This window comes from Emys orbicularis, chromosome 5, assembly GCF_028017835.1.
Source record: "Emys orbicularis isolate rEmyOrb1 chromosome 5, rEmyOrb1.hap1, whole genome shotgun sequence".
In the NCBI taxonomy this organism is placed as follows: Eukaryota; Metazoa; Chordata; order Testudines; family Emydidae; genus Emys; species Emys orbicularis.
In genome coordinates this window covers 91,833,951-91,848,412 of record NC_088687.1, presented here as the reverse complement: position 1 = coordinate 91,848,412, position 14,462 = coordinate 91,833,951, and the positions used below count along the sequence as shown (strand labels likewise).

The 14,462-nt window shown below is 42.2% G+C and overlaps 1 protein-coding gene across 1 annotated transcript in view; it reads right to left on the bottom strand.

Annotated features, from left to right (window-relative positions):
• Positions 1-6,688: 6,688 nt before the first annotated feature.
• Positions 6,689-14,462, bottom strand: part of LONRF1 (LON peptidase N-terminal domain and ring finger 1) — a 39,135-nt gene continuing 31,361 nt past the window's right edge. The window contains exon 11 of the mRNA XM_065404599.1: positions 6,689-7,623. Coding sequence (XP_065260671.1) covers positions 7,465-7,623 — 159 coding nt within the window. The 3' untranslated portion in view covers positions 6,689-7,464. The remainder of the gene's footprint in view (positions 7,624-14,462) is intronic.

Here is a 14,462-nt window from a genome sequence, read left to right as displayed (position 1 = left end):
TTTCATGATGCATGACAGAATGGGGCCATGACCGGGACACATTTCAGTGCAGGGTTCAAGTGAAGAACCTGCAGAACGCCTACCACAAGGCAAACTGCCACTCTGGTGCTGCACCCATGGTTCTACAAAAAGTTGGACACGATACTCAGTGGCGACTGCACCTCCACTGCAAAGGCCACTATGGATACTTTGGGGGCTCGCGTGCCAGTCGAGTGGACTGCGCCAGGAGGAGGAAATCTTGGACAAGGATGTGGAGGGGGAGGCAGAGGACAAGTCTGAGGTCAGAGATGTATGCAGCCAGGAGCTCTTCGCAGCTGATTTCCCCTGCAATTACTCACCAGTTTGGGGGGTCTTGTGGCTCATGGGTGCTTGCCTGGCAGCAGCCAATTAGTGACAGGTATGTGAATAGTGGCTGTGTTTTAAATCAGTTTTAAATCAGTGGTCTCTGTGTTGCAAACAATACTACTTCTGTAAAATGTTGCATTTTGGCTTCACAGATATTACCTTGAGAGACCAGCCTCCCTCTTTGTTATTGCTGGCTGAACGGCTGCACAGAATTAGAAAGTGGCCATGAAGAACTAAAGAGGACTTTCTGTGTGAGGTCATGATGCACTCTGTGTCCAAAAAACAAGAATTAAAGGAGTAGTGGGACAGCGAGAAGAGGGACCAAAAGGAGACCGCAGCACACCAGAAAGAAGCCACAGAGCAGCTCTTAAACATTAGGGAGTGCCCAGTGGACACACTCAAGGCACTACTAGCGCTGCAAACCGAGCAGCTCCATGCCCGCCATCCCCTGCAGCCGCTGTCACAAAACTTCTTCCCATGCACCCCCCAGACACTGCCAGCACACTCTTATCAACCTCTTGGCTCCAGTCTGTACCCTATGAATTCCACTCCTGCTCCGTCACAGTCCAGCCCTGTGGACTCCCAGTACCCACTGCACTCAACACCTATCTCTCTGCAGTTTAGCCCTGCTGAAGTACAGTACCCGCTGAACTGTACTCCAAAAGGAGAAGGTTGGATAGGATACTTGGACATACACAAATTTTTAAACCATCCCAGCACCTCACCTCCTCCTGAGATCCCCCATCCCCATCAGTATTGATGTGTTTTTTTTTTTTTTTTGTCTCGCTCTAGTTTTTTAATAAAAGAATTGTTTTGGTTTGAAAGCAATCTTTATTCCATTAATTGAAAGCAAACAGAGCCCTGCAAAGCAGCAGGCAATTTTTTTTTTTTTTTTAAAACACACCTTCATAGTGCATCGTCTGCACTAATCACAGTCACCTCCAAGCCTTACAAGCACTGCACTCACAAGCATAACAAATATTAGTGGCTTTCAGCTTCAAATTGCTGCCTCAAGGCAACCATGGTCCTTATCCCGCGCTGCGCCCCTCTAATAGCCCTGGTCTCGGGGTGGGGGGGATTGATCTAAGTTACGCAACTTCAACTACATGAATAACGTAGCAGAAGTCAACGTACTTAGATCTACTCACCGCAGTGTCCTCATGCTCGCTCTGGTGGAGTACCGGAGTTGACAGGAGAGCGCTCAGGGGTCGATTTATCCCGTCTAGACTAGATGCAATAAATTGACCCCCGCTTGATCGATCGCTGCCCACCGATCCGGCAGGTAGTATAGACATGCCCTGGCTGTTCAAATTCAGCCTCCAGGCTCTGAGCCTCAGCGGTCCAGCCCCACGTGAAGCTTTCCCCTTCCCTTCACAAATATGATGGAGCATACAGCACGCACCTGTAAGCATAGGACTATTGTAATCTGCCAGGTCCAGCCTCCCATATAAGCAGCGCCAGCAGGCCTTTAAACGGCCAAAAGCACACTCAATAGTCCATCTACACTTGCTCAGCCTGTTGTTGAACCACTCCTTGCTGCTGTCAAGGTGCCCAGTGTATGGCTTCATAAATCACAGCATTAAGGGGTAGGCAGGGTCTCCCAGGATCACAATGGGCATTTCCCCTCTGGTGATCTTCTGTTCCGGGAAGAAAGTCCCTGCTTGCAGCCTCTTGAACAGGCCCGTGTTCCGAAAGATGCGTGCATCATGCACCTTTCTGGACCAGCCTGAGTTAATGTCCGTGAAACGCCCACGGTGATCCACAGGCACCTGGAGAACCATTGAGAAATACCCTTGCAATTAATATACTTGGTGTCTAGGGGGTGGTCCGGTGCCAGAATTGGAATATGTGTGCCATCTATCACCCCTTCGCAGTTAGGGAAGCCCATTTGTGCAAGGCCATCCACGTCACACATATTGCCCAGAGTCACGGCCTTTCGGAGCAGAATGCGATTAATGGCCCTGCCCACTTCTGTCACCACGAGTCCAACGGTCAACCTTCCCACTCCGAACTGGTTAGTGACCGATCGGTAGCAGTCGAGTAGCCAGCTTCCACAGTGCAATCACCACGTGCTTCTCCAATGACAGGGCAGCTCTCATTCTCGTGTCCTTGCGCCGCAGGACTGGGGCGAGCTCATCACACAGTCCCATGAATGTGGCTTTCCTCATCTGAAGGTTCTGCAGCCACTGCTCATCATCCCAGACGTGCATAACGATGTGATCCCACCATTCAGTGGGTGTTTCCCCGAGCCCAAAAGCAGCGTTCCACTGTGGTCAGCACCTCCATGAATGCCACAAGAAATCTCGTGTCATAGCTACTACGCTTGGCAAGATCAAGGTCACACTCCTCTTGCCTTTGTAGTTTAAGGAATAACTCCACTGCCACTTGTTACGTGTTCATGAGAGCAAGCAGCATATTGGTCAACAGTGCGGGATCCATTCCTGCAGACCAAAAGAGGCAGAGCGCGCAGTACACAAACCGTTGAAAGATGGCGCCAAATGCGGACGGAAGCACAGGGATTGCATCACGGGGCATTGGGACAGGATGCCACGCGACTCCCTCCGCCTTCCCACAACTCTTCGCGGCAGAAGAGGAAGAGATGCTCTGTGGGATAGCTACGCAGAGTACACCGCTCCAAATACCGCTGCAAGTGTGAACATGCTATTGCGCAGGCAGCTGACATTGTGAACACACAACGGTTTCCCTTCAGTGCTCTCTGAGCAGCGCTGTAATTGCCAGTGTAGACATACCCTCAAATGAGACTGAAAATGTTGGGATTCCATCTTTAATATTTCTCATTCCATTCATTTTCTATATTTAAAAAAAAAAAAAGATTCTGTATGAGCACTTCAAAACTACGGCAAGGTTTAAACTCATACAGACTATTTTTTTCATCTAGAGAATGCACACAATATCAGTGCTCTGTTATGCTGCCAATTATGTTCTAAATGAAGTGTAAAGTATTTGAACAGTAGGTTACTGACAACATTCTCTTCTATAACACTACATCAACTCTGAGAAACTAGTAATTCAGGCTAATAGCCTGCACTTTTATGGGGTCTCTAGAACTCACATGCATGCTTATAGTTAGAGCCTAGGTCCAATGTGATCCTCAAGTCTCATTATTTAGGTAATAACCCAACTTATACTTGTATTTGAGACGCTCCTATGTAGTAAAAGGTATCACAATACCCCAACATGGAGTTAAGAAATTACCATTTACAGACTGAGACAGAGATTAAGTGGTTTGCCCACTATCAAAAAAAGCCACCTTACCACCTAAAATTGAACCAGATTTCTCAACAGCTGAGTCCACTGCCTTTACCATCACACCATCTTTCCTCCTCTGAACTCCATTTATTTCTCCAGGCTTTTCAGTCTGACCACATCAAGAATTTTTGGCTTTTTCATTTTTAAATTGTTTCTATAATTTAGGCATGCACTTTGAGCTGTGATCTGTGTATTTTAGAAGTCTAAATTTAAGTTTGTAGGAGACAGCCACGGATGTAAAGGGCTTTTCCAAAAGAAAAATAATTAAGGTGCTCTCAATTTTTACTGATGCAAGAAATGTTACATCTAAATAAATACAGCAGGAGTCGGTGTAAAGAGCACAGCAGTTAATGTCTGAATGGTGTGTGCTAGTTACCAAGCTAACTGCAACTCTGACCCTTGCTGGTCTCTCCAAGAGCAGCCTCTCTAGGTCTCAGGCCTCTAGCCCCCACCCATCTTTTGGTGTGGAATCACGATTCTTCTGCTCTCAGACCAGCGACACTGGGTTGCAGTCCCCTGCCTATCAACCATGATTATCTCAGCAGGTCTGACTTATATCTAAGACTCTGCAGTTCTGTTCCCTCCAGGACAACAATGGCCACCACAGACCAAACAGCCCCATTAAAGTATTTATTTAGAACAAAAGCATTTTAGCATCTAAAATAAAAAAGCAAACAATATGCATGCCTGGCATCTCCCTACAGATTATTTGACAGAGTTTCTCTGTCTGCTTGTCTCCCTGTCAGAGCTCACTGGCAACTCCCTGGACTGCCCCTGGCAACTCACTCCTCTTCAGAGGAATCAAGTCACTTTTAATTATTTAGTTTTCTTTTGGTCTGGTAATACCCAGCTTTGGCAATACAAGGTTTGCAGCTGGTTGGAGAATAGTAAGCTAACGGCTTACCTCATCATCTTCCAAGTGGGTGCTTGGATGTTCTTATCTGGGAAGCTATTGCATCATTTTCATTCAGACCCCACTGAATTAGAGCATTTTATGTGTAAACATTCCACTAGCCTCAATGTAAGTTAGATCAATACAGTCACATGAAATACTGTGTATTGGGTTATTAGAAACATCCCCTTAGTGACTTGGTCACCTACAGTGTTCATAAAATTCTCAGTACCTACAACATATCAACTACACATCTGTCAGTGTGAACACAGGAGGAGGAATTTAGTATGGCACAAAGGAATAGCTAGCAATAACTGAAAGAAGACTGTTTAAGGTAAATAGCCAGAAAACTTTCCTAACAGTAAGATGTATTGGAGTGTGGTATCTAGTATCTTGTTCAAGGTAACGATGGCAGTCCCATTCCTGTAAGCATTTAGAACTAGACAGGAAAAAGTGCTAGGAGACATGAAAGAACAATCACATTTACAGGAGAGACAGGATTTTTTCCACCAAAAATGGACCACCATTTTTATAAAAAGACTTATAAATTACCTTCCCTCTCGTTCACAATTTCATCCCTGTGGCAACTGTAGTGATTGCTTATGTGGAATAGTAGTATTAGGAAAATAATACTAGTAACTCTAATGCAACGTGTTTTGCTCTTTTGAGAGCATACTGATTTTGCTTTTTTATTTTCTCTTCATTATTGCATTTTCTCCCACAGATATTCTTCTCCCACAGATGGATGGCAGCTCCAAAACCAGGAGACAGATCCTGTTTCCTCACAGTGGCCATTAGCACAAGCAATTAGGTTGGCTCCTCATTTTCAATTTTGATAGGCCTCCAAGGTTCCCATTTCTAATGAAGACCCTGCAAGCTATAAAAGCAGCCAGAAAGCATGTGACTAGTCAGTTCTTCAGACCAGGGGTTGGTTCTCAACTCTTTTCTTTCTGAGGCTCCCCCCAACATGATATAAAAAGTCCACGGCCCACCTGTGCCACAACAACTAGTTTTCTGCATATAAAAGCCAGGGCTGGCAATAGGGGGTAGCAAGCAGGGCAATTGCCTGGGGCCCCAAGCCACAGGGCCACCACAAAGCTAAGTTGCTCCGGCTTTTGCTTCAGCCCCAGGTGGCAGGGCTCAGGGCCCGGGCTTCAGCCCCATGCGGTGGGGCTTCGTCTTTCTGCTCTGGGCCCCAGTGAGTAACTCAGGCCCTGACAAGAGGTAAGTGGGGGCAAGAGGAGCAAATAAGGAAAGGAGAACCTAGTCTGACTAAAGCCTTTAAGCAGAGAGTATTAAGAACTTGAGTCAAAACAAAAAGGTTCTTTAGTTCTCTTCCCTTCTTACTACTTATCAGTGAAAACTGGCATTTTCCACAGATAACATTAAAGAACAATACATTGTGTTGAGAAGACCATAAGAATACTCAAATTGCACGAATTTGAGGAGCCTCTAATATCTGAAGGAGCCTACAGGTTGAGGACAGAACAAGGGACATCGAGTTTAATAAAATGTAAAGCTCAACTTCTTAAATTCTTAAGAACTTCAGAAAATTTAAAAGTATGGTGACAATTTAAAATAAAAGGGACGGAGAAACCAAAACTATAGCTAAAAATAAGACAGACAAGTTATTCTGGTGGGACCTCGTTAGTGTCTGGTCTGACTGAATAGGAACTGATGGCAAGAAATCAATGTACATGCCATACGCATGTCCATGAAGTGTTTGCAACCCTGATCTAAGCTAACAATGCTTCTGGCTCTGTGTAAGACACCCCTCCTCCCCCCCCCCCCCCCGAAATGGAAATGTATGAAAACAATTTTATAAAAAAGTAACATTTAGTTAAGTTACAAAATATTACAAACTTAGCTTTTCTTGAAAATTAAATAGATTAGCAAAAAGCAAGATTTGTAAGAAATATTTTACAAATGATTTACATACAAGAAAGCTAATATGTCAGATATTCACATATATGCAACCAACGGATAATTAAAGTACCAGTTGGCAGCATGAATTCTAAAACTTGCCACTGCAGTGGGCTCTACTATTAATATGAATAAGGCATAGAGGCAGCGAACAATTTATAAACTTTTTTTTAAAGTCATCCTTTAAGCTTGTTTAAAAAAAAAAAAAAAAAAAAAATCAGAATGCACAATTCCTAGCATATTGTACTAAAGCTTCTTGTTATAAGCTCCATAAACTACTTAAGTGCTCAGAAGGACCACCAGTCTGAAAAGCCCAATAAAATTGTAACTGGTATTAAATGTTTGTTTTCAATTTTCCCTTTAAACATGTACAGTTATAGGTACAGACGCCATATTCACAGTTTAATTAACTTTGACAGAAGTACCATGTTCATTTTTTTTTTTTTTTTTTTTTTTTTTGCAGTTGTTCCTTAAAACCAGCTCTAATTTCATCATAATTCAGGTCACTTGTTCTATGATGCAAATATTTATAAGAATCTGTGCCATAGTCAAGACAGTTCAGCAAGAGCAGTAATTTCCAACAGCAACATTCAATACTATATTTCAAATATTTGTGCAAATAGCAACAGGACAGTTGTATCTGAGGCAAGCTCTTATTTGCAAAAAAAATGCATTCTTAATGCTGTAAACTTGGACTGTCAGCCTTAAGTCTTGCATTTCCCACAGCTTTAAAAAGTCAGTGGCAATAAATTCTCAAGTCTTAGCATGACTGTCTCATACATAGTGCAAATCACGTAGAGTTTTTCCATGTTCTGTGGCTGGATTGATTTTTGCGTGCGCAACTTTAGTGGTCTATCCTTCTAGTTGAAGACAGTGCCCATTTGAAGAACCAGATGGTTCAGGAAGTTGGCGGGGGGGAGGAAGCAGTTTCATCACACTTTTCAAACCAGCACTAGACGTGCAAAAGCAGCAAAAACTCCAGCTGTGATTACAACCAGAAAAGAGTAACTCTTCAGGAAGATCCAGGCGGTTAGTCACTTGGACTGGTCTCTAGAAAAATATGTGAGTATATGTTGGATTTTGATTAGACGTTCTTTCAAAGACATCATTGAGAGAACCGAGATCTGATACCTGGGGTCTACAGGGAGGACAGCTAGAAGCCACCAACACCAAGCCGGTCCATTAGGTGTTGCCTAAAATTAGAGAATGAATTGGATTATTAAATTAACAATTTAGCACAAGGCGAATAATATGCTGAACAACTTTAAAAAATGGCAAAAGCTAACCATGGAACAAAGTTTAGTCTAACATTAGGGATCAAATTAAGTTATAATCCTCTTCTGGTGCTTCAAACATGTTACTCTCTCCTCGAATCCCTTCTTTAGCTTCCTATTTTATATTGCATTTAATCCAAGACCCATACCCTCACTTTCAAGACTTACATAATCCTGGTCTCATGCACAACTGCTCTCATTCTCTCTACTCCCTCTCTCAATTCTCTCTACACCTCTACTTTGGAAGGGTCTCCAGCTGCCAATCACCTCCCTCCTCTCCTCAAAATACATTACTTCCATGAAACTTTCCACCCTTGTTTTCACCAATAAGCTTACTACACGCCCTCTTTTAACAGAACAACTGTCCTATGTCTTGTTAGTGCAAAGAATTATTTAAACTTATGGCACTACACTACACAATAACTAGTGTTCCACGTTTTCAGTTTTCATTTGTAAAAGAAATCCCGGTAATTTTTTGATGTTTATTTTCCAAACATTAAAACGGGGATGAAATTGGGTTAATTTTTTTTTTTTTTAAAGTGGGAAAAATCAGAAACAAAAAAAAGTTCATAATATACACATCTTACTACAGTACAACTAATTTTTTTTTAAATGTACAAAGTTGATTAGTTTTTCCAGAAATCCTGGTTTGTGTCTGGTCACAATTTTCTCCGAAGTATCCTCACTCATGTTGAGCCTCTTGCTGTCTTGGAAGTAGTCCAACTTTGAAAATTAGCGCTATGCATCAATAGACCAATAGATCCAGGGAATACGCCCAAAGCTTGCCATACCACTTTGCTGAAGTTGGGAGGGTGTCTTGATGATTGTTCCAAAAAGCCAGCACATCCAGTTTCATATTGTCAGGGTTAGGCATGTTCATGCAAGTATTTCAGATTTGAAATTTCATCTTTAGTGGCAAATGGAAGAAACACTCTGGCATAATGGATGTAGTCTGCTGCAAAATTCACCTTGAGGAAGGGTGCAACACCTGGGTGACATTCCAAAAAGAATCTTTGGCACAAAACTCTTCGGGGTCCAAATTACGGGCCACGGTCAACTCCCATTTCTCACTGAGAGTTGTGTTGAAAGTTTTGAACACTTTTTTGTTCTCATGTTCCAAGATCAGAAGGATTTCCAGAAACAGCTGGGTTCTCTCAATGTTTCGCTCCTACAGCTTTTGTGCTCAATTTCAGCTGAGATTTTGGTTGTCAGGATTCGGTAAACATCTGTATTGGCAAACATGGTGGCAGTACTCAGAGAAAACTCCAGTGTTTTCTGTATGTCACACTGTGACCCCAAGTTTTCAACAATGAACACTACCCTTGGTATGCAGAATCTGCCAGTCATTTTGGTTATTTGACAGTCTCTTCAGAGTTCCTGCTTTAGAATCAATAATCTCAAAATGATCTAGGTCTTCTAGGAGATGTATTAGCACAGTCCATCCGTTATTTACATGACAGGCAGTGAAGTAGAAGATCATCCATTGATGTGACACAACAGGGGTATGCAATTGACAGTTGGCTCTGCACTCGTCTCACCCTCTGTAAAATAAAGCCTTCAACTTGTTTGCATGCTTGAAAATGGTCCCGAATCCAATAATGCAAGATTTCACATCTTTCATTTCTTCTGTAGCAGTAGCTGCTGACAGTGCAATGTTAATCTGATGAACAGGACAGGTAATGTGTAGAGCTCTGGTTTCTGATTGAGTTTAATCTCCCATGCAAACTTACCCACGTAGGAAGCATAATCGGTGTTAGTTGTAGCCACATTTTCCCAAGTTAGTTGATACATCTCAAACATGTCAGTCGTCTTCTTGTATGGCTTGGGTAGGCAGCAATGATTACAAATTTATATCTAGATTTGATAGCGAGCACATTCCCGCAGCAGTGAGTTGGTGAAGGTCTTTCAGGCCCCCAGCAAAAGAACGAAGGGCACACCAAGATATAGGATGTGTTCTATTGTTTGTGCCTAGTGACCACAGTTGCATACAGGTGTTTGCTTCATTTTCCATTGAAAGAGGGTTTGTTGATGTGATTTAATCTGCACCAGTCTTTCCAACTGGAATCAAATCCCAGAGGTTCCTTGGCAGGGTCACCGACAAGCTGTTTATTTTGAGCAGTCGAAACGCTCCATGTGGCTCTCCGTTGAGCCTCAGTGTTGAAGTTGAGTGTAAGGATATGAAGGCAGTTCCACAGAGGGTTGCAGGATTTAAATTTTGTCTTTGGCGGGTTCTGCAAGTCATTGTGCAATGGGATCCTCATGTTTTCATTGACATGGTTGAGAAAGCGAGATGTCTGGGAAACTCTTCTAATCTCTGGAGGCTGGATGTGCGATAGGACCAGAAGCCAGTCGACTGGAGTCAATTTGAGCATCCCTGACACTATGCACATGGCATTATTGAGATGAGTATCAAGGAGGTTAGTGTGACTGCTGTGAGACCACACTGGTGCACAATATTCAGCCACAGAATATACCAAAGGCAATTGTTGCAGTTTGTAAGGTCTGTGCACTGAAGCCCCATGATATTACAGCCAATTTCCTGATAACCGCGACACAATATCTGACCTTATCTTGGGTGTTCTTGAGGTATTTTTGAAAGGTTGAACTCCAGTCCAGTGTAACAGCAAGATACTTTGGACTAGCTTGATGGCTAATGCTCTCACTGCAGAACTGTACATTGAGTTTGGCATTAGCCATTTTATTGTTCAGATGAAGGCGCTCACCATGTTGTTTTTTTCGGGTTAGGCCTAAATTTCCAGCATTGGAAATAATCAGCCAATATGCTAAGATCTCGGGTTAGAGAGCATCTGATGATATGGAGGCTAATGCACTGAACAGCCAAGGCAATGTCATTCGTATGCATTAATTTCCACGACTCCATTGCAGGTATATCTGTGGTGTATAGATTAAAAAGTATTCGGGCCAGGATGGAGCCCTGAGGTATGCCAGAGATAAGAATTCTTAACATGTCAGTTATTGCTGCATTGACAAAACAGGTGTCAGAGGGGATGACTGTCACATCAGCACAAAACAACGTGGGTTTATTTGCTTTAAAATTAAACTAAAACAAAAGGCCAAGAATTGGATGGTCCAGAGCATCAAAAAACTTGTCAAAAATCAGACTAGATACCACATTTCCATCAATTTGTTAGATACTAAAGCATCATCATTTTCTTTCAGATTCTTACGAGAGGGGTTGTCTGCACTAGGAAGGGTTTTTGCTGGTGGACAGTACTGCCGCACAAAGTCACCAACAGGGTCCTCTGCAATTAGCAGCGGTTGTCTGACGAAACGAAGAGCACAAAGTAACTGACACAATCACGCTGTGTCTTCTCTTTCATTAAAGCCCTGGTGAAAGCTCCTGATATTGACTGTTTATCCCAAAACCCACTTTCTTCAATCTTCTTGTATCGCTTGCTTTCAACATGCTCCTTTATTCTCTCAGCACGAGCAGTGACCTCATTGCTGCAGAACTTGAAGCAGGATGCATCCTCTTCATTCCAGTCTTTACCTTTCTTGAAAAATTTTTAAGCACTGATTTCTTGTTGGTATTTAAGCATAGAATTGAGTTTTCACCCTATGTTTACCTTTTTTACCTTCTCTATCTGTGGAGGATTGACTGTTTAAATTCAGTGCCGCACTAAACGGACAGAAAGAAATAGGCAGCAGCATTTCCTTGTGAGCCAATCATAGCGCACTATTAACTTGATTTTCCAACCTCTACCATGTGTGTTTTGTGTTTTACTCTGTGGAACTGCTTCAGTCTCTGAGCTGCAGGACAAATTCTAATGCTTTATGCAATTGTTGTAACAAAAATAAGTACCCCAGAAAAATACTGAATGGATAAGTGCGTGTAAATCAGTAAAAAACAAAACTCCTTTAATAAAAAAACTGGTAATTTATCGGAAAAAAAAAAACAAAAACAAAAAAACATTGCTCTACAGCCAAAATGCTTCTGAAATAAATGTAGTCAAACTTTACTAATTCTGGGTCACTGAGAACGAAAATGATGCTTAAAATTGTTGATTGGCTCTAGTTTTCAAGATATGCTATTGGGTCAGTATATACGACCCTTGACTTGGGAATGGCAGAGGATAAGTGAGTTATAAAGGGAAGGGATCTCAATTTAAACCAGAAATAACTAAAATACATCTTTGACTGGATCTATGAATAAATGTATGACTGGGTTTGGACAGTACTTGCTTTTTAGGCAAAACAATGAATGATGCAATCTGAAGCTGCTATTGCGTCATACATTATATGAATTGCATCATGTTATTCCTAGAAGTCATGGATGATGCAATCATAACGAAGCTTACATCACTCTGCTGAACAAATTGCCCTGTATCAGCTCTAGAAATCATACAGTGTCGTGCTCTCTTATTTGTCAGTGTTTGATTTTGCAAAGGGACACATTTCTGTTTAGCCAAAGTGAGCAGAGATGCCTCGTACTTGTGTGAACAGTGCAGATAACTTCTGCTATGTTTGTGGTGAAGTGACTTTTGCATCACAAAAGCACAGTATAACCACTATGGTTAAGAAAGCCTATCACCTTTCTTTTGGCTGCAAAATTGGAGATCAGGACAAGAGGTGGGCCCCACACATATGCTGCAGCACTTGTGCAACAAATCTTCGCCAGTGGTTGAACAGGAAAAGGAAATCTATGCCTTTTGCAGTGCCAATGATTTGAAGAGAGCCAACAGATCATCCCAGCAATTGTTACTTCTGCATGGTGCCTCCAGTTGGGAAAGGTGTGTCAAAGAAGAAAAAGTGGACTGTGCATTATCCAAACATTCCATCAGCTATACGCCCAGTACCCCACGGAGAAGGACTGCCGGTTCCTGATGCACCAGAATCATTCTCACTTGAGTCAGACGAGGAAGAGGAAGAGGATGAAACTTCTGGTCCTGAACCATCAATGTCACAGGACCCACATTTTCTCCCATCCTCCTCCTCTGAACCACACCTCATAACACAAGGTGAACTGAATGACCTTGTCAGGGATTTGGAACTACCCAAGAGTAAGGCAGAGCTGTTGGGCTCCAGACTACAGCAGTGGAATCTCCTGGCAGGTGATGTTAGGGTTTCCATGTTCCGTGACCGTCAAAAGGATCTTGTCCCATTCTTCTTCATGGAAGGTGATCTTGTAGCCTGCAACAACATTGATGGTGTGATGGCAGCCCTCAACATCGTTCACGATCCAGATGAGTGGAGACTGTTCATTGATTCATCGAAGACGAGTCTTAAAGCTGTTTTACTGCATAATGGCAATGTTTTGCCATCAATTCCAGTTGGTCATGCAGTCCATATGAAGGAAACCTATGACAACATGAAACAACTTTTGAGGTGCATAAACTATGACCAACATCAGTGGCAGCTTTGTGGCGATTTGAAGGTTGTTGCTCTCTTGCTTGGTCTGCAGACTGGATACACAAAGTACTGCTGTTTTCTCTGTGAATGGGATAGTCGTGCAAGAGATTCCCACTACATCAAGAAAGATTGGCCACTCCGACAGTCATTGGAGCCTGGGAGGAAAAGTCTTCAGCATCCACCACTTGTTGAATCAAGGAAGATTTTGTTACCACCCTTACACATCAAGCTGGGTCTGATGAAGAACTTTGTCAAGGCCATTGACAAAACACAAGCAGCTTTCAAGTACCTCCGTGGAAAATTTCCAAGGTTAAGTGAAGCTAAGATAAAGGAAGGTGTCTTTGTTGGTCCTCAGATTCGTGAACTTCTTCGAGATGATGCATTTGACCATGCACTGCGTGGCAAGGAGAAGACGGCATGGAAAGCCTTCCAGTTAGTGGCAATAAATTTTCTTGGAAACAACAAGGCAGACAACTACAGGTTGTTGGTGGAAAACCTCCTCAAGGCATACAAAAGCCTTGGTTGCAACATGTCACTAAAGATACATTTTTTGCACTCTCATCTAGATTTTTTTCCACCAAACTGAGGAGCAGTGAGCGACGAGCACAGCGAGCGATTTCACCAGGACATTGCAACAATGGAGAAACGCTATCAGGGCAAATGGAGCCCATCAATGCTTGCAGACTATTGCTGGACAGTGACAAGAGATGCTCCATTTAATGAATACAAGAGACAAGCCAAGAAGCGCCGAGTAGACACTGAATAGGACTAAACTATGTACAGAATAGTTTTTTGCCTTTTGTTTCATAATAAATTTTATTTATATAACCCTCTTGCTGATTTTTAAAGTGTTACATAAACAGGACAGGTGAAATATTTTCATGTAAAGCAACCATAAACACATGAAAAGACCTAGGTTTACAATTTATGATTAAAACTCTACTATCTACACAATATACATAGACATAAAATGTAAAAACTTAAATATCTTAGAAACAGTAGCCAATCAGTTGTTTTAATTGTCATATTTGAATTCAGCACATCAAAATACATAATAAATAGCACATTTTATCTCTGAAGCAGATGACTTCTCAAAAATTGTTGACCAGTGAAATCAGCAAAAACTGAAAATGCAGAACACACAATAAGCAAGAACACTGAAGTTTCCAAAAGGAGAAAAATCTGATATCGCTAATTGTTGAGATCTGTAATATTATCTGAGCATGTGAAGTGCTATATAAATACTAAGTATTATTTACTTCCAGCTGAAAAGTTATTGTATACCAAGTAGTCAAAATTAGTCTTGCAGAAGCTTTGGCTGAAAAGCATGAGTACTAATGCACAAAATATAGCCATCAGTGTTTGAAGAATTTCTGCAGATTGGGTGT